At 43.7% G+C, this 22,954-nt stretch overlaps 2 protein-coding genes across 7 annotated transcripts in view; both read right to left on the reverse strand.

The window, feature by feature from the left end:
• LOC106047319 (delta-1-pyrroline-5-carboxylate synthase) overlaps positions 1 to 4,583 on the reverse strand; it is a 78,100-nt gene extending 73,517 nt beyond the window's left edge. Inside the window, exon 1 of one of the 3 annotated variants that reach the window (XM_067000824.1) lies at positions 4,356 to 4,583. The gene's annotated coding sequence lies outside the window, so the exon portion shown is untranslated. The remainder of the gene's footprint in view (positions 1 to 4,355) is intronic. The other 2 variants (XM_067000821.1, XM_067000823.1) reach the window with 2 other exon arrangements.
• Positions 4,584 to 4,973: 390 nt separating this feature from the next.
• TCTN3 (tectonic family member 3) lies at positions 4,974 to 20,738 on the reverse strand. Of its 4 annotated transcripts, none has more exons than XM_048048820.2 (13): positions 20,216 to 20,738; positions 19,368 to 19,489; positions 17,849 to 17,979; positions 17,411 to 17,519; positions 17,217 to 17,335; positions 15,556 to 15,591; positions 15,086 to 15,160; positions 14,859 to 14,984; positions 13,646 to 13,741; positions 13,289 to 13,386; positions 12,568 to 12,730; positions 11,692 to 11,829; positions 4,974 to 8,408 (listed from the first exon to the last, which is right to left on the reverse strand). In XM_048048820.2, exons 1-13 carry the CDS (start codon positions 20,572 to 20,574, stop codon positions 8,187 to 8,189), a joined length of 1,794 nt encoding a protein of 597 aa, XP_047904777.2. In that variant the 5' UTR covers positions 20,575 to 20,738; the 3' UTR covers positions 4,974 to 8,186. The 4 variants fall into 4 exon arrangements, with proteins under 4 accessions (XP_047904777.2, XP_013054225.1, XP_013054224.1 ...); XM_013198771.3 differs by lacking the exon at positions 20,216 to 20,738 and adding an exon at positions 19,981 to 20,106; XM_013198770.3 differs by lacking the exon at positions 20,216 to 20,738 and adding an exon at positions 19,839 to 19,974.
• Between the last annotated feature and the right edge of the window lie 2,216 nt (positions 20,739 to 22,954).

Raw genomic sequence — 22,954 nt, forward strand, 5'->3', positions numbered from 1 at the left:
TTCGTCGTTTGTTTTGTTTGTCTGTTTAAATTCTCAGCACATCATCCTCTAGAATCAGGAAACAAATTCACCTGAAAGTCTCACATCCATGGAGAAAATTTCAAAGAGTGAACAATACTCAAGGGATGGGGAAGCTCACAACAACCTCTATGTCTCAAGAATTTACAGAAGACCAAACTCACAATTAGCTGACATTAAGATTTTACCGTCTCTATGGAAAGGAAAAGAAACTCCTCCCCCCCACCCCCAGCCCCCAAATAATTATATGGACACCACTTTGTTAGAAGGCTATCTGAAGATTTCCACTTTGCTAGAGGTGGAATTTGTTTTCATCATAGCACACATATGCCCTGCTTCGCCTTCTCCCCACTACGGTTATTAGCAAAAGTAAAGAATCCTGACATGTACAAATGTAGAATACAGACAGCACCAGAATGATGGTGACTCAAACACAAGAGAAGAGGCAGAACAGCAATTAGCAAGGCCAATGTATCATAGCATAACATAGAAAAAAAAATTAGCTGCTAAGCCTTCAATTTGATTTTTAAACACATAACAAGAAACAGGAATGCCCTTATTTTAGATTGATCCGGCCACTTTTTAGCACATGCAATTCCTTTGAACCGTGCTTCTAAATAAAAAGCAACAGGTTCCCCTCAACGCCTTCAGCTACTGAAGAGCTGCTTTTGCTCTTCACACACTGAAATAAAGGAAGAATTGGTATGATTGGTATGGTATTGGTTTGGTAATTTCCTTTACCAAACAAAACTGAGTGCTTTTACAGAAGGATGCTTGTTAACAGCAAAGAATCCTAGATTTCCTGCCTGATGAGCGCTAATTTACTTCAGTGTACAGCAAACACATAAGGAAGTCAGCGATGAAAAACTGGTTTCAGATAGTTAAGGGTAGTGAACACTGAGAAATCTCAAGAAGAGTTCCATCTTCAAAAAAAAAGCCAAAGAACCATCCTGGTGGCGGTAACAGTATGCGTAGGCCGGCATGCTACAGTCCACCTTCAGTCCTAGGTACAATTGCTACAAGTATAGGTAGGTATATCTCTAAGCAAAAGGTTTGCATTTTTCTCTAATTAAACAAAAACAAACAAACAAAAACAAGAAAGAGTAGGTGTTTTAATCCAGGTTACTAGATTACTACATGAGGACACAGGTAAATTCAATCAAGTGCTAGTCATCACTAAGAAACCTAGAGACAGGGTCAGTTAGCATCTTTCAATTATTTCCCTCCTCTTAACATCACCACTCTACTCTTGCCTGGATCAAATCTGGCTACTTTCCTCTAAAACCTGTTCTCAACACCAAACAGTGAAACACCAGATTCCACCTGCTGTTAAAGACAACAGAGCTAACATCTCAGTCCTGTATCAGTTTCCCTACAGCCATCAAATCAAGGCTGTACGAGTGTCAAAAGTAATTCAGGAAAGCAACGGAGACGGAATAAAGATTTTATAGTAGCTCTGGCTAATATACTGACACTAGTGTCCTAAACGACAAGATGAAAATTCAGCACCTGGACACACATTCATATTCAGGAGTAAATGTAGCCAGAGAAACAGAAGGATATAAAGAAAATAAATTTGAAAAATATAAACTGAAGTCTACAGTCTTGTTCAATATTCCAGGACAAAGACTGACATCTACATTTAGTACCCTACCAGCTCCTCCAGTACGTATTATAGAAGCATTAGATGCAGTTTCTCTCCCTTCTAAATTATTTATTCATACCCTCTGTATCCAAGGCCCCATTGTGGAACCTGTTTACCAACTGCCTTTAAGCCAGAAAAAAATAGCATCCTGAGAAGAAAGACAGGGAAAAATCACCAGCTGTATGATTTATTTATAGGTCCTTGTCCTGTCACTTCTCCATGAAGAGTACCACTTAAAACAGCATTTATCAGTATCCTGATGGCATTCCCTCCAGTTCCTTATTTTTCAGCCTTTACCTACCTCTCCTTTTTTATTCTCTGTCCTCACAATGATGTGTTTACCTATTCTTTTGTGGTTGGGGAGAACAAAGAAGGCATTTGGTTTCTACCAAGGATAAGCCAACACCCAATCCTAATGGGGAAAAACTTACCCCCAAAAAATCGGTATGACAGCAGTTTCCATCAGATGCCCAAATAAAGTATATGGGTGTGACAAGAAAACAATTAAAACTCCCTAAACACACCCCTGGTCTCCACCTTTGTGTGACTAGGGCTATCCACCTTCTCCACATCACTTAGTATCTTACAGACTTGCAACGCACCTTTTCATTCCTGCATGTGAATTGTGGCTGCAATGCTCAAGTCGCTCCTAAACAGTTATGTCACCAGAATTGTCAGTTTTGCCAACCCCCCTGCTCAAAGCTACAGCTCCCATCCCACTCCTTAAACCAGCATTCAGCTTTATCACTAATGTTCTGGTCAGAGACCAACCAACCCACCTGACTACACAATCACATGAGCAGTAGCACCAGCAGGAGAGAAACACAGCAATTCCTGAGACGGCACTGCCACTAATAAAACTGTTTACGATGCTCTTGCTGGTCTTAAACAAAAGCTATTTCATACCTGTGATCATGTGCACTGCTTTTCCTTGAACTCCCCCACTAACCTCAAAAGAGTACAGCATGTTAGCCAGAGAAAAGAGCCCAGAACAGCACACGATACCCAAAGTTGGACGGAGCATGGATTTATAGTGGCATGATATATATGGTCACGATACATCAAATGATATATCAGATGATATAAATGAATATATCAAATGATATATTCGTTTTGCACTTCATTCCTTACCTGGTAATTTCTAACATTCTATTTGCTTTTTGACTGCCACTAACACCTTGAACTGATGTTTCAGAGTTTCATCCACAGTGACTCTCAGCTGTTTTCTTCCCTGGATACTGTAGAAAATTGTGAAAATACCATCGCTTTCATATTCCTACCAATACAACAGCAAGAAGAGCACCTGAAAAATTACCTGAAAAAGCCTGAGAGAAGATCACTCTGCTACTTTCAACAACCCTGGCAAAGAGTAGTTTAGAAGAGGAAAGCAGTATAGCACACAAGCTAATAAATCCATACAGAACTTAAAGGAAAAAACATTCACCAACACAAACACAGAAAAGGTAACGTGCTTTCTAAAGCACCTAAATATAAATACTACAAAACAGAAAGAAGAAAACATTCACCCTTTATAAGGTGCTTTTCAGTGTTATCAAGAGCAAATCTGACAGAAAGAAGGCAGACACTTTGAAGTACCCAGTGTTTTTAAGGGTACGGAGGCAACACAGGTACAAACATTTACGGAAGCATTTTAGTTATTTTTCATTTCAGAAAATAAAACTGTCCTTGACTTCATAGTACAGAGACAGCTGCTGAGGGTTTTGTGAAATCTGTGTAAGTTTTGGTCATCAAGTCTCCTTTATCTGCAGTTTTATTACTTCTTTCAGAGAGCTATCAGGTTTCTTCTTACAAAAACTGATCCTGTGAAGAAATGCTATGCAACCAACACAGGCTTATCACCAAGCGTTAAGACAAAACCTAGGTAAGAACTCATACGTCTCACGCAAGTGTCAAGGGAGTTTAAATGTTTTCTTTGGGCATGGAGAAATCTTCTCTGTAGGCATAAGAGATGGGCAAAGAAAGAGAAAGCCTCGAGGTGCTACAGCTCTGCTTTTGCAAAATTCCAGAAGAACGAAGTCAGTACAGTTCTTATCGATTAGTCTACTGCTTGCAGAGATCCAAACAGCAGTTTCACTCTGCCAACGACTCCACGTAGCAGCAATGCTCTGCGGCCATCAAGAAAATTTAAAACAAAGCCTACACGCTTGTCTCAAGAAAACCTGAGACCGGAAGGATGGGGCGCCTCCAGACGCAGGCAGCACATGGCACACCCCACGGGGCGTACCTCTACCGCCGCAAGGCTTGGCTCACTGCTCTCCCGGGAGCCCTCGCTGCCCCGCAGCGAGCCACGGCAGCGGCTCCTGACCACAAGCCGCCGGCGGGGGCCGGGCAGGGGCCGCTCTGGCCCACTGCCGAGCGCGGCCCAGCGCCGGCCGCACGCCGCCGGATCCCCGCCGCGCTCAAGCGCAGGCGGCGCGGCCACACGCCCCGCCCCGCCCCGCCCCGCGCCTCTCCTCCAGCAGCACGGCGGCCGCGGGCCCTGCCCAGGCCGCTCCTCCGGCTCCGGCACCGGCCGCACCTCGCGACCGCGGCTTCTCGCCGGCAGCGCGGCCACCGCGGCGAGGAGCGGACGCCGGGCGGCCCAGCCCGGCCCGGCCAGCAGCGCGCACCTCGCCTCGCCGCACCGCTTGCGGCCCCGCCAGCCGCCCCCGAGCCCGAGCTCCGCACGAACCTGGCCGGGCTCCTGGCGGCGGCGCTCCGGCAGCGGGGAGGCGCTCGGGCGGGAGGGCGCTCTGCGGTGCGGGCCGGCGGCAGGAGGCGCGCTCCGGGACAGCCGGGGCCGAGCGGGACGGCGGCTGAGCCCACGCGGCTCCGCCAACGGCGCTTCCCGCCTCGCTCCGAGGTCGGCCGAGCTGCTGCTGCTGCTGCGGGCGGGGGCGGCGCTGCGGCGGGGCCCCGTCCTCGCACCACCCCTTGGCGCGGCGGCGGCTCCGCCCCGGGCTGCTCCCCCCGCCGGGCCGCGGCTCCCCGTCGGCCGTAGGCGCCGGAAGGTGCGTTCTGGGGTCTCCTCTCGCGTTGACCGATTCTTCCCGCTGCAGGCACCGCGCCGCCTTCAAGCGCGAGCGCTGCGGAAATGGCCCCTCGCGCCTCCCGTGCGGCCCCCGGGGCGCGGCGCTGGCGGGGCTGCCTGAGGCAGGGCCCGGAGCTGCGCCAGAGAGACTCAGCGGTCCGGGCGGTGCCGGTCGGTGTCGGCGGTCCGGGCACGCTGTCCCGCCGGCAGCGCCGTTAGGGACACGGCGGCTGTGGCGCCCCTTGGCGCTCGGACACGATCTTTTGAGGAAGTCTGAAAGCGTGTTGTAGGATCACGTTTATTTATTTTTGATAATAATTCTTTCTAAAGGGATGTGAACATGCAGTGGCTCAGTGGAAAAGTAAGTTGAGCCTGATGAAAAAGGCAAGTACAGGAAACAGCACGTGAGACACCTCTCGTTTTGCTACAAGCCCTGCAGTAGCGAACAGTGGTTAAAATTTGGCCAACATTTAACGGAGTCATTTACTTTGTGCCCGAAGAAATCAGAAGCATGTTATGGAGCTGTCAGTAATCTTTAACATGCCTCCTTTAATGTTTTTCTACTGCATTTCCTGTATTCTCTTATACTATAGAAAGAGTGATTGCAGAATATGTATTTGGGTTCTTACTATATCTGTTTGCCAGAAAAAAAGAAAAAATCGGTGATAAAGGCAAGAAGCGGTACTCCAAATATTCTTTCAGACAGCAAGAATAAAAACATTCACCAATATTCACTCCCACTGTGGCAACAATTCAACAACCCCATAGAGAAATCCTAAAAGGGGGAGGGGAGCCTAATTCACATAGCTACTGACAATATATTTTATTAACGTTTTGCAACGCCACTCCTGGTTTGTAGTCCAACATTGCATACTTCACTTCGACAGTGTAAAAACAGACTTACAGCCTCAAAACATGACACATTGGAGAGGTGGATGCAGATAGAATACTAACAGGAGAGGAATTACACAGCATTGTTTCACTCCTTTGACATGGCGTATGTAATACACCAGTCAAGTGCCTGTGGAAAGAAACAGCATGTTTACACGCCTCTTCGGCATCCCCCACTGAGCGATTTCTGCAGCATTTTCAGCTGGGGCTTTACCAAAAATATGCCAAACAAGATACCCTATTCTACATATCTGGCATAAGAGTCTCCTAATTATTGTATGAACATTGCCTTGCTTGACACTGTCATACTGCTCCCTGATACTCAATTGGTAGAGGGCATTTAAGTTCAGACAGTAGGGGAAAATACAAACATGACAAGATAGACACCGACATAAACTGTCATAGGAAATTGCGGACTCTAAACCCCACAACTATGTGGTATGGAACATCTACAACTGAGCGTACCTTAAAGCAGGCTTGACCAAGTTATGGACAATGCTATTTCCAGCTCTATTTTCTGTCATGAGGGTATTTCAGAGGAAGCAAATATGTGCTAGAGAAAGTGACGTATTAGAGGCTAGGAATATGAAAGAAGAATTATAATAGTAAGGTGATGCATTATTACAGCACTTAGCTGTATTTGCAGCTTGTAGAATAAAAAAAGTCCCTGTAATCGCCTAATTGGATTATCGCAATAAGCCAGAAAAAAAAGCTGCCATATTCACCATGTTCCTTTCATTAAAGCTGTGTCCTGACACAGCAGCATGATGACTCGCAAGTTTCTCCAACTGACTCTTTCTTCAATTAAGTTACTCTCACCCATAAATTAACTTAGTGGATTGAAAAATACTAGGGGCATGAGAGGACATGATCTCCTCTTCAAATGCGTTCGGCTAAAAGCTTTGCAAAGACCTTCTAGAAGTGGCTTCTCAACTGTACCTATCTCAAATAAAAGCTCATTGCTGTACTGGTACTATCACCAGCCCCATCTAACACTAGAACATACGTAGCCTGCCTCAGAATCAGGAGCAATGGAAGCAGCAGTCACTTGAACAGAATTCTGTCCAAGCTAGTAATCCATGCAAACAATCAGAACTGATTTTCCAAAGTTAAATACGTGAAGTTACTCTCTAATATGCATGTTTTATACTGGTCACGTTTAGTTTTATCCAGGTCATCTTCTTTGATGTCCTGACTTATAAATAAGAATTTTTCAGTTTATTTGTACACTGCTCTGTTTAAGTTATAATGAGGAACAGCAACAAAGTTATGCTAAATGCAATATTAAGTAAAAAAGCAACCAATTCATTTTGTCAAAGGTAGGCCAGATTTCTCTGGTTTTCTGGCCTATTATTGATTCCACTGGATTACTCGACATTAGATGTGGCAGATTTTTCCATTTGAAGAATTTAGGATAAATAATAAATTCTTTGCTAAAATATACAGCAGTTAAACAACTTAATGGAATGATTGAGCAGATTTCCTTAGTCTTCGTGATTCAGTGGGTCAGACTAGATATCAAAATGCTCACCTTTGACTTTAAAAACAGCAACTTACAATCTGGTCCCAGATGAGTAGGTTACTCACACACAGGTGAGTAAGGTATTGCAGTGTTCTTTAGTCTCATCAACTCCTCCTAAAATAATTGATGTTGTCCTTTAAGACTGTTCACAGCTCTCTCTGATGTGCCACCTAGAACTTCAGTGGCTGTCATTAGATGTAGAGCTAAGTAGTGTGGTTTAGTGGTGGACTAGTCAGTACTAGGTTAAAGGTTAGACTAGACAATCGTAGAGGTCTTTTCCACCCTGAATGATTCTAAGATTATCAGTCCTGTTCCAATCTGGAGCCACAGGAGAATGTTTCTTGAGTAGGAAAAACTGTTCACTCACATAAACACACGAGCAGAAAGGAAGCTGTCTCAACAAACAACTGTAAAATTCAATTACACTTCAGTCTGTGCGATACTTCAAATTACATTGCTTCACGTAACACTTTTGCTAATGCAAACAGTGATTAAGGCAAGAAAATTTCAATTGAATACCTATATTTGAAAATACATAGAAAAATAATTGTCACACAGTCATGGCTGTCACAAAATAAGGACAACTCAAAGGTGACTGGCAGACATGCCTACTCACAAAATAACAATTTGGGTCTCCTGGGAGACGTCACATATTTTAAGTGTTCTGTTAGCTCCACATAGAAAAATCAGGTGCTTCTCTAACAAGATGAGTGAATGTAGCTCCACAATGCTTGAACTGAACTTCGCTCCTCTCTCCACATTCATTGGTTTAGAAAGTACTCTTGGTTTCTGAGAACAAGTTCATTTTAACTTCCTCCTTCCTGCTCCTCATACCTGCAACATCTCCCAACAACTCCCATCCCTCCATAATTTCACTTCAGTGAGGTTTACAGAACGTGCGTATGGAGAACAGGGGTGTGAGAGGACACAGGACAGAAGCTAGTCACGTGGCTTAATCCAAGAACAGAAGGCACATACATACCATAGGCACAGTATAAGAACCTGAGGGGAAAAGTTTATGATCTGAATCATAAGATGAAAGTGTTAATTCACTTACTGAATTTTAAGTACAAGCCTCTTCAAAAGCAAAGTACACTAGACAATATTAGAATCAACAAAAAGTAGGCAGCAAGATCACCTCTGTAGCTTCTTTCCCCATTCAGTACCACCTTGAAGGGGAAAAAGAAGTCAAATGGGAGTTTCCACTGTATTTTGGGCTGGCCACGTGGAGGTTCTGGCCATTCCGTCATGTCAGCGAAGGTAACAACAGTTGTCAAAGGCACCAGGCTCATGCTTAGGAACTGTAACAAAAAGGAAAGTACAGAGTTTAGCATGCCTAACTCAAAAGATACATTTCCCAGATAAATTACCTAATGGTCATTCAAAATAGCTTGCATGTTCCATCAGTAGTTCTTCATATCCTCTTCTTCACTTAGCTTTCATGAAACGCTACAGAGAAGCATTTTAGTGGGGAAAAAGGAAACTCAGTATCTTCACAGTGCTGCCCTTTGCCATTTTTAAGATGAAAACCGACACCTTTCAATAAAAGGTTGCATGAAAGATTAAGGACTGGTTGTGATCCTGTAGTGACCTTGGGTCTTCACAATATTTAGGTCAGAGGGGTCAGGATGTGATGGCTTTATGTGTAGACCTGGATTGATTTTTTTTATTTTTTTTTCCATACTACTCAACATCTGTAAGAGCTGTAGACTCCAAGCTGCCAGATGAAATGCAGATCATGAGAACACCTTGAGGAATACAGCTATTATAGCATAGGTACACATCTTTCCTCTTAAGACATCTGCCAGTGGAAATCCAGATATATATATAGAAAGATATACACATACACTTAGTGGAGTAACTCCTCTTTCTCAAAATTGATACTTAGCAGGTAAATTAACAGCACAGGTCTCAGGAAAGATCAGTAGCTACTGTGCATTATGTTACAGATCTCCAGAATGGATGCAGTCTCCACGCTCTGCTACAGTAAGCCTTCTGTTCAGAGGAAAGGCACATCTGCTAGTTGGTAATAAGAACAGAAGCAATGCAAGCTTTATTTTTCTAAATAACATTTGAGATAAGATCACCTTTGAGCAGCTCATTGCTGCCAGAAAAGGACAGGACTGCCACAGAGTTTGATCCTTTCCATAAAATAAGCCAGGGACCCAATATATCAATGAGTTTCTTTCTCATATTTTATGATATTGTTTCAGAAAGAAGATAGATTGGTAGGTCAGTTGGTAGACAAAACAGGGGACTGAAATTATCGTAAGCCCTCAGCATCTTTCTGTTTCAACAGAATGCTCTAACACATACACACCTTGAGCTGAGCACAGTTGCATGGCTAGCTTGGTTTGAGATAAGACCATGTTCTTTTGGCAGGAGCAATCTCACAGCCTGTCACCGCTTCCCAGCCATTTCCCAGCTCTGCATTGCTAACCTTCAGATGGAACCTACTGGCAGTATGCGTTTTGTGCTAGTACTGATTTAAGCCAATCTGTAAAATCACCATCTCATTTCACTTTTCTGAAAACCTCAACAATTGGGAAGATTGCCTTTAGAGCAAAGTGGTGCAGAATGCATTCGAAGAAGCTCCAGGATGGAATTCATGAGTCTCAAGAGAAAAATACCAAGACTCCTGACGGATATAAGTTCTCGTATCAACGAGTAAGCAGGCACTGTCTCCGTGATGTACATCAGAATATCCTAGATGGCCCTGAAATTAGTCACAACTAGAAATATACATTCTCATCCATTGCTACAAATACTTCCAGCAGATTTATGATCCAGCTGTCTAACTGGTATAATGCAGTTCAGATGGCACTTAGGGGAATGAATTTTCTTTTCCTGCTTTGTTCCAGTTTTGACCTAGATCTGGCTGAATGATTCAGCCTTTTATCAATTTCACACATCAGGGTTTGACACTGGCACTACTACTGGCTTACGGTGCCAGTGTAAACTGTTCCTAAGACAGGTACATCCTAAGGGGATTTCTAAGGCTCTTCATGTCATCGCTAAAATGTCTTTACTAACAACCCTGATTTGTGGATTGCCACTCATGAAGTCATTACTGATTTTAATGGTGTTTTCTGCTGCCAGAAACTTCCTTATCATTTGCTTTGCAACACATCTTCTAGCCCTAAAGTTGCTGATCTTCTCTCTCTGATGACCAGCTATAGGACCCGAGGAAACAGCTTAAAGGGGCAGTTCAGGCTGAATATCAGGAATGGGTTCTTCACCAAGAGTGTGGCCAGGCACTGGAACAGGCTTCCTAGGGCAGTGGTCAGAGCACAGAGCCTGTCGGAGTTCAAGAAGCATTTGGACAATGCTCTCAGATACATGGTCTGATTTTTTGGGTAGTCCTTTGGGGACTCAGGAGTTGGACTCGATGATCCTTGTGGGACCCTTCCAACTCAGGATATTCTATGATTCTAAAGTAATTAGCATCAGTTGCTCAAGCAGATGAAATCTGAATCTCATTGTTCCTGGCTGGCTAATCCATATTGAGAGATATCCAACCTGCACTTTTACTAGGAATGAAGACAGAAGCTATGTCAATAGAGCCATATAATAGCTCAGATTTAGGAATTATCTGCCCAATAGCAGGCAAGCACGTGGAGAGTGGTGTCAGCTTGCCCCAAGGTAACGTATGTCTTACAGGGTAAACGTTTTGCTGTCATATTCTTTTAAATTACATTGCAGGGAAGGGAGACAAAGAGGAACCATGAGACGCAGCCAAACAAGTGATGTAAAGTCCCATTTGGACTGAATCTGAAGTTCAAAGAATAGTAGTATATCAGACATTTGCAAGGTCATACCTCAGTGCCATGAGGGCACGATGGACAGGTGTCAGCTGTTTCCCATTAAAGCTCTTGCAGAGAAGTTTAAGCCTTGAAATACACATGCTGCCCAAAAGATTTTGTCATCGCGGGAATCCAGCCTTGCACCAAAATGAGATCCACACATACTCAAAAAAAACTATATTCACTTTCATTCACAGTCCTGTTAGCTCCACCTTCCTGCTGACATTAAGTAATCTTCTCTTAAAAACTTGCTTTCGGGCACATGATCTTTCCCCCTAATTCTTGAAATCTACCACCATCAGAATTAGACTCTTCCTCATCTGCCTGCTGGTGATTTCAGAATGCCTAGAGCAGTAGAAATATCTTCCTGAATAGATTATCAGCAGGCTGTGGAGTTTGTGAAATAAAAATCAAGATAAATTCCATAGCAAGGCTTTAAGGGACAAGATAAACAAGTAGTTGCTGAACTTTTATAACAACTATATACTGAACGTAGTTTAAAGTTTGATTCCTTAACTGGCAGAAGGTGATTTGGAGTTGGAAAGAAAGTATCTTTTCCAGCTGTACAGCTGATTGAGGACAGTATCAATAAGACTATAAAACCACCTTCCTCTGTGGAGCTGTTAAATATAAACTCTTATCATTGTAGCCAGACCGCTGCTACAGCTCAGTAAATCACAACTCAGAAATATCAAGACCATTTGATTCTTTGGTTCTTAAATAATCTGTGAATCCCATTTAATGACTTTTGTGTACGAGAGAAGGGTTTTAAGTTCCATACCTTTAGAGGGTGACACTGATAAGAGTACCGTGCACTCAGTATTTGAGCTTGAGGGTTGGAGAGGAGGCCCACCTTAGTCCACAGTATCTGTATATCCAGGGTAACAGGAACCATGCAACAGGAAGTGCAGTTCATAGCCTGAAAATAAAAGGCAACCCAAGCATCTCAATACAGTATTTTAAAGGTTGAAAAGTTGAAAAGGACCATTATAGTCAGTCTAACATTTTGTGTAGCAAAGGTCACAACTTCAGTGAGTTACTTCAGAACTAACCCCGTAACTTCTGGTCAGGTCAGCTGCACGTTTTAGAGCTATACTCATCTCACTGTCATCTCATTTCCAGATAGAATTTGTCTCAGCATTATCACTTCGATTTTACATTCTATTAGGCCATCTCCTGATAGATTAAAATTATCAAAACAGAACTTCCCTCTCCTATAAATACTTGGATTGCAAGCTCTTACCTTTAGTTAGGTAATATATAAATATCCCTAGAAACTAGAAAATCAGAAAGGACAATAATAATATAAGCATTAAATTAATGGGAGTAACCAGGTAGTTTTAGAAAGCTGTCAGAAAACTAGGTAGTGCAACACTAGATTCAGTATTAAACTTTTTTTGACTCTTTGAATATCAGGAACAGGATTCAAAAGAGATTAAATCTATCGGTTCTTCTTTTGTTTAATAAATATTCTAATAGTAAGAACCTTAATAAGGATGGCTGTATACAAAACACCTGAAATTCAGTGGATCATCACACAAAGAAAGCAAGCCCTGATGAACAAGACAGTTCTTTTTTTCCCCTTGCTCACGCTCCTCAAACTAACACAAAGATATAAAAAACAAATATTCAGATGGTCTTTTTACATTTACATTACCTGTACACTGCAGTTCTGAATCAGAATGGTCGTCCACTCTTCTACCTGGATTGAATGAGCACTGCCAATTATAGCAAGGTCCTCTGCTGTGTTCATCCCCTGAAGAGCCTCATATAACTTCATCTGGGTGTAACTGCAGTTACTTTCTTCCGTTTGGGGTAGGCTGGAAATGAAATAAAATTACAGCTTTCACAAAGCGTTCTCCTGGACAGAAGCAGCTGATATCAAAATCCTTCATTTGTAATAGAATACGAAGTCAATAGAATCATTACAGAAGTATCAGTATTAAGCAGGCAAAGTTTTAATCCTTTCTGCAATGAGTAGCGAGAAGAACACGGCAGGATAACACATGATAAGGAAAACTGACAGCTTTTTAGCTATCTTATCACCTCAGTGTCACCCACATCATCAAATCAATCAGTTTTTAAGGTTCCATTATAAATCACTTCTCAAATACAAACGCTACTCTTGACCAAGACATGTTGCCAGACCAGACTCAGACCTTCCCAGACAGCCATCGCCATGTGCAAACTGCTCTAGATGTCCACCATCCCTCTGACAGTCTAGTCCTCTTTGGAGTAGATGAAAAATCTGTAGAGAACCATTGGTGACCTTAGAGAAAGTGCTTGGCTCCACAGAAGTGAGGGAGAAGCTATGGAAAAAGGTGCTGAGTGAGAGTCTTCCAAGTACGTCAGTATGGGTGACTGCAGTGTGTTCTTACCTGAGCTTGCAGCTAGTCCTCATATTTTTTCCAAACTGTACGGTGTGTCTGAGGAACTGTGAACAACTTCCATCACCCTCACTCCTTAAAATGCTCATCTAATAGACTGCACGTCAAGAAGCCAAACAAAAAAAATAACAGATAATAAACGACACCCAACTTTTATTTAACATTCTCCTTACCCCACATTCCTCCTTAACCCTACGGGGTTTCCTGACCAAAAGGCCTACTGATAGCTGCAAAGTAATACTGAAGTATGCCCTCACAGGTAAAGGTAGAATCTCAAAAGTCCAAACAGAATAGTACCAGGCATCAAGAAACCCAGAGATAAATAAAACTTGACAGCAGAAAGGATACATGCTGCATGGCACCAGTGTTTGCAATCAGCAGTGGTGCTCCAGTGATAAAGCCAGGGTTTCCACTTCTAGGCAACGTATGAGATAGAGTCCTGGTCTATGAAGAGGCAAAGGGAAGAAACAAAGCGAAAGAGAATGTTAAAGGAAAATGTTATCACTGATGAGATCCATTCTTCTGAGGAGACCAAATTTGTGTTTGCAGAAATGTACATGCAATGCATATTTGGAATGACTAAATAGGATACAGTCCCAAAGCCTCCACTATTTGTTTCCAAATAGTGCTTCTGACCTGACAAGTCCATCAACAGTCCAGGAAGCAAAACGAACAAACAAACTAGATGTCATTATCCTGACGTGTTCATTCTACCAGGACATTTTTTGAGACATTGAATTGCTCAGTATTTCTCTCTAAGGAAGCAGATGTATCAGTCTTGGCAATTCTACAGATGATCTGCAGAACAAACCCTGCCTTAACCTCGATTCTGAGTGACAGATTCCACTTCTAAATTATTTTATGGAGGGAGATTCTAGGGTTAACTTCAGCAAGGTTGCACTGCACACTTAACCCCTGAGGTCACACTCCTGGGGTCACCATTTATCCAACTTTACATTGCCTCCATGGGAGAAGGCTTATACGAACTCTAACACACATTAGCATTTCCCAGATGTCCACCCCCTCCAGAATAACTCTTATTCTCACTGCACAGGCAAAGTTAAAAAAATATCTGGATCAGATTTAGCAACTTTCACAGAATATCCCAGGTAGGAAGGGACCAACAAGCATGTGAACTTGTGAACAAACTCTGAACATCTTGGATACAGTATCAGCTCCAACCCTTTCCTTCATCATACCATGCTGGTGACCCTGATCTCATCCCTCTGCCCTGCTCCCCCGCCAAAAACGAACAAACAAACAGAAAAAAAAACACAAAGCAAATACAACAACAACAACAAAAAGCCAGATCAAAAGTACAAGCCCCTTCAAATTTGCTCAAGTGTGCATGCTTGCACAGAGCCTGTTCTACTAACACGGTTTACTTGAGACCAAAGCTATGTCCCCAGTTCCTTCAAGCACCAGCTGTGTACCAGGGTTCTCATGCTATCATACTACTGTGATGCTGTTCTTATCTTTTCACATCTAATCTGTACAAAACTAGTTCACATGCTACAGAATACAAACTTGGCAAGAGCTAAGGGAGGATGGGGGCACTGACCCAGAAGTGCAAAGTGAAGTGCTGCTGCAGATAGACTCCTGAGTTCCCAGAGATGTTGGTTACTTTGAACCGGACAGACACGCTCTGAATCCCATGGGTGCCATTGAATTCTATTTCATAGATCACCTGAGAGTCCAATCCAGAGAAGAATCAGAGACATAGTCAGGTAATAGGGTAACGACTTTAAGCTGGTGTTGAGCTGCCCTAAGGAAAAAAGGTTGACATACCTCAGAAACAGCATTGTTACACGTGTTGTCTTTCATGTGGGGAGCTCTAGGTGGTGCGACTGGGATGATCTTCACCTGGAGACGGTAAGCATATTAACAAACAGCAACTCTTTAAACAGAGCGTGCCTTTTTTACTCTTTTCCACTGCTTTTTCGTCGAAGTTGGATTTACTTTCCTGCTGTAGCTGCGATCTGGGGTTATGTCACTCTGTTCCAGATGCCCAGTTTCTCCTAAGAGAACAAGTTATTTCCCTAACACCAACCCCACCCATGCTCAATCATTTAAAAGTACACCTTGCCTTATAACCCTGTATTTTATCTATGTCACACTTACAACAAGTCTTGTTTCAGGCGCAAAATATTTCCACTCTCACAAGTTCCCAACCCATGGGCCTTACTATGAACGCCTAATATTCCAGATATATTTTATTTCAGAAACAGAAATTACTTTCATTAGCAATAGAGACTGACCTTCATGGACTGCACAACGGTGCCATCGATTGGAACCTGGGGAAAACAAACAAACCAACAAACAATACCAAAAAACAACAGTTTTGCTGGGTTTACAACTGCCTAAAGTCATGAAACCATCATTAAAAAGACCCTAGATATTACACTGACAAGAATGACTGATTATTCCACATATGTAAAGTTTGTCATCCATTTGTGATCTAGAAATCACAGACATACTGTACTGAATATATTTTTAGACCAAAAGAAAACTTCTATTCTTAGCCTTATTCTTTTTTATTTTGGGCTCAGTAACAAAGCAAGCCCTGAAAACATGAGTTAAATTTGGTCAATGCAATACTCTCTACTACAGTTATGTAGATTTAGAAGAATATTTCCAACTGAAGGGTAAACTGGGCCATTAACCTTAATAAGATGTTAATATTTATATTGCTCTTTTATCTTGGCATACCAGAGAAAGTGGTGAGATGTTCTTATGCTAACATTCAGCAAGACCAGCATGATGAACCCAGAACAAAAAGCTGGTTATTTTGACATAATTCTCAGCATAAATAATGGGAAAATTGATATGAAATTCAATCTATGAATGTAAGAAAGCAACTCTGCAGAAAGAGATCTCGCAGTCCTCATAGCCAACAAGTCAAACATGAGTCAGCAAATGCGCCCTTGGCTAAGAAGGCTAACGGTATTCTCAGCTGCATTAAGCAAAGTCTTGCCAGCAGGTCAAGAGAAGTGATCTGTTCCCCTCTACTCAGCATTGGTGAGGCCACACGGGGAGGGCTGAGTCCAGTTCTGGGCCCCCCAGTACACAAGAGACCAGGATGTGCCAGAAAGAGTCCAGTGGAGGGCCATTAAGATGATCAAGAGACTGGAGCGCCCTTCCTATGAGGAGGGGCAGGGAGAGCTGGGACTGTCCAGCCTGGAGAAGAGGGGGCTTGGGGGGGATCTCATCACTGTGTATAAATACCCAAAGGGAGGGTGCAAAGAGGACAGAGACATGCACTTAACAGTGGTGCCCAGTGCCAGGACAAGAGGCAATGGGCACAAACTGGAACACACCTAAACACTTCCTCCTTAGGGAGGAGACTCAAAAGCTGCTTGGATGTGGTCCTGGGTAACCTGCTCTTGGTGTCCCTGCTTGAGTGGGGGGTGGTTAGACCAGATGACCTCCAGGGGTCCCTTCCTACCTTAACCATTTTGTGATTCTGCGAAATAAAGATAATATGATAACTGGCATTCAACATGATTTTAGAGAGAACATGTTGTATCAAAAAAACAAAACAAAACAAAAAAAACACCTTACTCTTTCCTAAGAATATGCTTTGCTTCGTTGATCAATTTGACGGAAGAGAGAAAAATACTTTGATAAACAGTCTGTTTAAAATGTAAGAGTTAAACAGTTCAAATTATGAAATATTGATGAAGTACCTGTTCTATGCATTAAGAACTTGATAACAACTGAAGTTTATTGAAAAGTACTTTGAAGTGATGGATTATTACTGATCAAGGACATTTTTAACAGCATTTCTAGCAAGAGGGGCATATTAATCAGAAGATCAAGGGGTACTACATACCAAATCACTCTCAGTTTTCAGGTTATCTGAAGTATCAATGGAAGGCAATGGAAAGATGTTTAGCAAAAGAAGAAATATGATATGCACCTTTAGCACTGTGAAGTCACGGTAGTAGGAGGCAGCATCCAGGGCAGGGTCAGTAATGCAGCTCTTGCTCAAGTTGGTGAAAATCCGAGTACAGCTTGTGCTTTTACTGTCCAGGAAGCCTGAGTTAAGAGACATCGTCAGCTAAGACGCAACAGAAGCACACAACCCTAAGAAATGCTTTCCCCTTTACTAACCAGCAGGATTTCCATCAACACAGAGTCCACTGACTCCCATTTTCACTGGCTGTCTAAGCACACTCAGTGCAGATGATGAATCAAAATAGATTAGGATTGGATCACCAGCCTGAAAAGACAATTCAGAGAAATTACAGACAACATCACTGTGGAATAGTAAGGCCAAGTGCAGGGTAACAACATCCTCAGGGCACAGAGACAAACTGAAACTTCTCCTTAGTGCACAGCCAGTTTTGTCTAAAATGTCCAAACTTCTATATACAAGAAAACTAATTAGAAACTTTTTACACAATGACGAATGAAAAGAACTGAAAATAATGTGGTTTATAGGGTAAAAATATATGATGAATATTTAAGTCTGTTCTCGTTAGGTCTCATTACAGACATCTATAGCAAAGGTATATCTGCAAACTGGTTGCTATCTTTTTTCCAACTCACCCGGTAAAAGGCAGAAAACGATGGCTGGACTTGTGATACTGCTAAGAAAGAGTGCCTGCCATACTTCTCCGAGAACTTCAGAAAATCAGATTCGTTTATATGCTGTGGCTGCTGGAAATAGTTCAGCTTTGCTAAAAGTTGAAAAAAGAAAAAAAATTCTACCAACATAAAATTACTAAAAAAGATAGTTCTATGAAAAAGTAAACGTGCCAATATTTTTAAGAGGGACAACTTCACTAATTATAAGCTAGATAGTGCCTTACAGTAATTAATCCTTAGTAAGACAGCTAACAGACTAATACGAGCTATGAACAAGAGGATGATATCATGGGTACTACTTTGTACTGTTTCTTGAGAAACATGTTTTGATACACAAATGTGATTTTCTGAAATCATGAAAACTGCTTAAGGCAACTATCTTAACATGTGCTCTCATTCTTGTAAGATGCCCAAGTTGGACCCGTACAATGTTTTAATGACAAAACACCAGCAGTGTATAAATTTAGTAAAAGCAACATTAAATGGATTAAAAAGTAATTAAGGCTGATAAACTTTAAAGTAAGTATGAATTGTGAATAGACGTCCTAAAAAGACAAAGTTCTACTGGTATCTCACAGTGATGTCGTCTTGTCCCAGCACCATTCAGTACTGTTACAGTATTACAATGTTTTAAATTATTACTGCTAAAGCACTATGTCATATAATTCAGTCAAACGATTAAGGACATACCAAGCAGATTCATCCTGATGGACTTGTTCAAACAACAAACTTTTTAACACATGCAAAACATTCAGGTAACATCTATAAGGATTTGAAAGGTGGACTAAATCACAGGACCCTTCTTTGACTAGTACCTGGAGCAGATAACCTCCTAAGCCTCTCCCAACCTACAACATTCTCTGATTTTATGACACAAGTCAGAAGTAGATGGGACTGTTGATCAAAACTCCCAGACAAGAGTGTCAAAAGAGAAAATAGTATGTGTTCAAACATGAGCTCCTAATCAATCTCAATGAATGTCAGTGAATTGGACACCGAATCAGACAAACAAAATGCATTGAGGAAAGCAGAAGGAGAAAAAACATTATTGACATGCCCTACTAGGGTATGTGATCACTGTGAATCAGTGACAGCAAAGAAGGAAGTATGAAAATAAGTACATCAAATGAGTAATCCAAGATATGATAATAAACCGCTTTCTGAAAAGGATAATAAGGCTATACGTCAGACGTCAAACTTTCTCTACTGCTCTAAGCGTAGCAAATTAAGATATCTTAGATACAGAAACAATTGCTCAAGAGTGATTTGTGTTTAGCCAGGGAAACACTACCCTCAAAATGACGGCAATGATAATTTTTTGTTTGTCTTCAGTGATGGGATGGTGATTCCCTATGGTCTCTCAGAGACTACAACAGACGAAATACTTAGTAGCAATTATAGCATGTAAGTAAGTTTAAAAAGAGATTCCCTAAGCAAAGGCTATCTATGAATTAAAGTAATGGAAAGAAAAGTTACTTACAGTCATCCAGCTGCACACAGAACAGCAGATCATGTCCACCAGGGACAGCAATAGTATCGGTACGATAAGGAGTATTAGTTCTGAACAAGAGCGATTTTTCCACACACATTTGATTCACAGATCTGCAAACAGACACACCCCCAAAAACAATGTTAGACTTTTCCTGTAGAATTTCACTTCTTGCATTACTAAATGCCAACAAGAAAACACAGTATTAATTTTCATCTGCTTAAATAAGTTACTGTACAATTTGCGTTCATGATCAATTATGGAAAGCCTCTCCCCACTGTAGTAACTCTGTGGATACTCTCTACTTGTTTATTTAGAAATCGTTCTGAGATTCCTTGGAACAAGAAGCGGTAAAGAAATTCAGTGTCTGCGTCTTACAGCTCCTCTGGGTTCTTTCCAAAACCACAACCTGCAAATTCAGGGCTCTACTACAGATTTCACTCTCCAAACAGCTGACAATACCTTCCTCTCTGACAGAATCTCTCAGTCTATAATTGCTCTGCTGGCTCCCTCCCGGTAGCGCACAAGTTCTTTTTTCCTAAGGTAAGACTCCCGAGTTTCCACACCACAAGCCATGTCACAGAGCAGTCGAGCCCAGCTTTACCCGGGCCGCTAGAAAACCTGCCATCGGAAGCCTTTCCGAGCCCCGTCTCCGAACCGAGCCATCCCCCCGGCGCGGACAAGCAGAGCGGCGGGACTGGCGGCCGCGCTGCCGCTCCTGCTGCCCGCCCGGGCCGGGGCCCCGCCTCCCGCCGCAGCCCGCCCCTGGTAGCCCCGGGACGGCTTCCGCCGGCACGGCACGGCACGGCACGGCAGCGATGGGAGGCCGGCCCGCCCACCTGCTGCCGCCGGCACGGCGGGACGTGTCGGCTGCCCCCGGGCGGCGCAGGCCGCAAGTTTCGGGCGAGCCGGCGGCGGCGGGGCGGGGCCGGGGCCGCGGAGGTACCCGCGGGGCCCGGCGGCGGCGGGGCGGCGGGGCGCGACGGCCGCGGAGGGCGCCGGCGGCGGGGATCCGGGCGCCGCCCCGGGCCGCGCGGGCGGCGGGGGCTCCGCGCGGAGCCGCCGCCTCGGCTCGGGGAGCCGCTCCGCGCGCGGCCCCGGCGGGCAGCTCGACGGCGACCCCCGGCGGGGCGCCGGGCCCGGCGGCAGCCAGCCGCGCCAGCAGCAGGGCCAGCAGCACCCCGCGGGCGCCGCGCATGGCGTCCCCGCGTCGCCGGGAAACGCGGCCTCCGCCGCTGGGCCGGAGCCGGGCGCGTGCGCCGAGCCCTGGCTGAGCGCCGCGGCTCCCGGCGGAAGGGCGCGGGGCCGCCCGCGGGCGCGTTGGGAAGCGGGGAGGGGCCGCCGCAAGGGGCGCGGAGCGCGGCGGCGTCGCCCGGCTCCGCGGCGGGAGGCGGGGCGGCCCCGCGGAGGCGGAGGTGTGCCTGCAGGCAGCCGGCTCCCTCTCCTGGCTGGGACGGACGTGGCCCCAGATGCACGTCCTCATCATCCGGGAGCCCCGGAGACTCGATCTCTGTTTCTTTTTTTTCTTTCTCGTTACATTAGGGCTGACAATGGAAAAACAATTCAAAATAAGCAGAGGGCATTAATGTTGCTGTCAATTTCACTGGGATGAGGATTTGCCCCAATATAGGGGCAATAGACCTACATAGACCTACATATTGCTTTCTGCTTCAGAAATTGCCACAAATTTGCTACAGGGTTTTCTTTCCTCACCCGCCTAAAGCTGTCTCATGATTCTATGAGACAATATATTGGTCTGTGTAGTTACGTTAGGTAGTTATGCTTACTGTGATTTGCCGTGTGCCATAATCCAAAAGAGGAGGGCTACCCTGCATGCAGGTGTATAGGGATCAGCAACAGTGAGCTTGAAGGATTTTGTAATAGACAAGTGCACAGAGGCTTTGTTTGTCTCATGACTTTTGTTCTTGTTTATTCATAAAAGCAAGGCAGTTTATTCTTTTTGATGGGCCGTGTGGTCAGGAGTAGGCTGGAGAACAGCTAGAGAATAACATAAAAAACAAAAAACAAAACAAAAATTAAGGACTGAAGGGACAGCAATGCAACTGCTCCTAAGAGAAGAACAGCAACATGGTGTGATTGACTGCTGCAAGTTGCCTGTTCAGCTAGAACGCTGAATATGTTTTCTGAGACACGCTCTAGCTCAGAAGTGAGAGAAAAGCAAAAATGTGCAAAGGGAAACACAGCCATCCAATGTAACATGGCCCAGCACAGGCGTACTTTTTGTATACTCTGGACACTAATTTCCTGAAATCATAATTAAGTGTCCTGGTTTTGGCTGGGATAGCGTTTTGTTTTGTTTTTTGTAGAGGCTTGTATGATGATATGTTTTGGATTTGTGGTGCAAATAATGTTGATAACACATTGATAGTTTGGTTGTTCCTGAACAGTGCCAGCAGTAAGTCAGCTTCTCAGAACTTTTCAGCTTCTCCCACCACTCTCCCAGTGAGGAGACAGGGGGTGCACAAGGAGCAGGGAGTGGACAGAGACAGGACAGCTGACCCCAACTGACCAAAGGTTTATCCCATACTACATGGCTTCATGAAGAACAAGAAAACTGGGGTAAAGAAGGAACAATGGGGTCTTGGCAGGGGGGAAGGACATTTGTCTTTGGTGTTTGTCTTCCCGAGAAAGTGTTATATGTGATGGGCATTGCTTCCCTGTAGATGGCTGAACACCTGCCTGCCAATTGGAAGTAGTAAATAAATTCCTTCTTTTGCTTTGCTTGTGCACACAGCTTTTTCTTTAAGGCTGAGAGACATGGGAGTGTTTGACCTAGAAAAGAGAAGGTTCCTGGGTGACCTTATTGCAGCCTTGCAATACTTAAAGGAGGCTTATAAGAAAGATGGAGGGAGACATTTTACAAGTGCCTGTAGTGACAGGACTAGGGGCAATGGTTTTAAACTGAAAGAGGATAGATTTAGATTAGATACAAGGAAGAATATCCTCACTGTGGAGCACTATTAGGGTACTGAGGTACTGAAACAGGTTGCCAAGAGAAGCTGTGGATGCCCCATCCCTGGAAGTGTTTGAGTTCAGGTTGGATGGGGCTTTGAGCAACCCGGTCTAGTGAGAGATGTCCCTGCCCATGGCAGGGGGTTGAACTAGATGATCTTTAAGGGTCCTTTCCAACTCAAACCATTCTATGATTAAAAAACAGAAATAATAGTTGTCTCCTGGAGCTCCATGATCTCAAGAACATGATAGATCTTAGCTCTGCACATTGCAAGGACATACAGTGAAAAACTTGTGTACTACAAAGCTCAGCTTCAGAACTCAAGCAGTGCTACTGGCCCTTTCTTCAGTATTCCTGCACAGTTTTCTATACCCTACCTTCTCTGCTAAATTTGAGTTGATTTCAGAAGTTGCTATGGGCACAGAAGTTTTCCTGACAAATAGAGAATGAAGGAGGAGGATATGAATGACTCTTGATGGAGATTTTTTTAATAAAATAGTCCTTGGAAGTCTAAACAGCTCACCTGACTTGCTGCAGATGATGTTTTCACCAGGGACAGACGTAAGTGCAGAAGCCTTAGGCTTTTTGCTTGTTTGTTTTAAGT

The sequence above is a fragment of the Anser cygnoides genome, chromosome 7 (genome assembly GCF_040182565.1).
Source record: "Anser cygnoides isolate HZ-2024a breed goose chromosome 7, Taihu_goose_T2T_genome, whole genome shotgun sequence".
NCBI classification, from domain to species: Eukaryota; Metazoa; Chordata; class Aves; order Anseriformes; family Anatidae; genus Anser; species Anser cygnoides.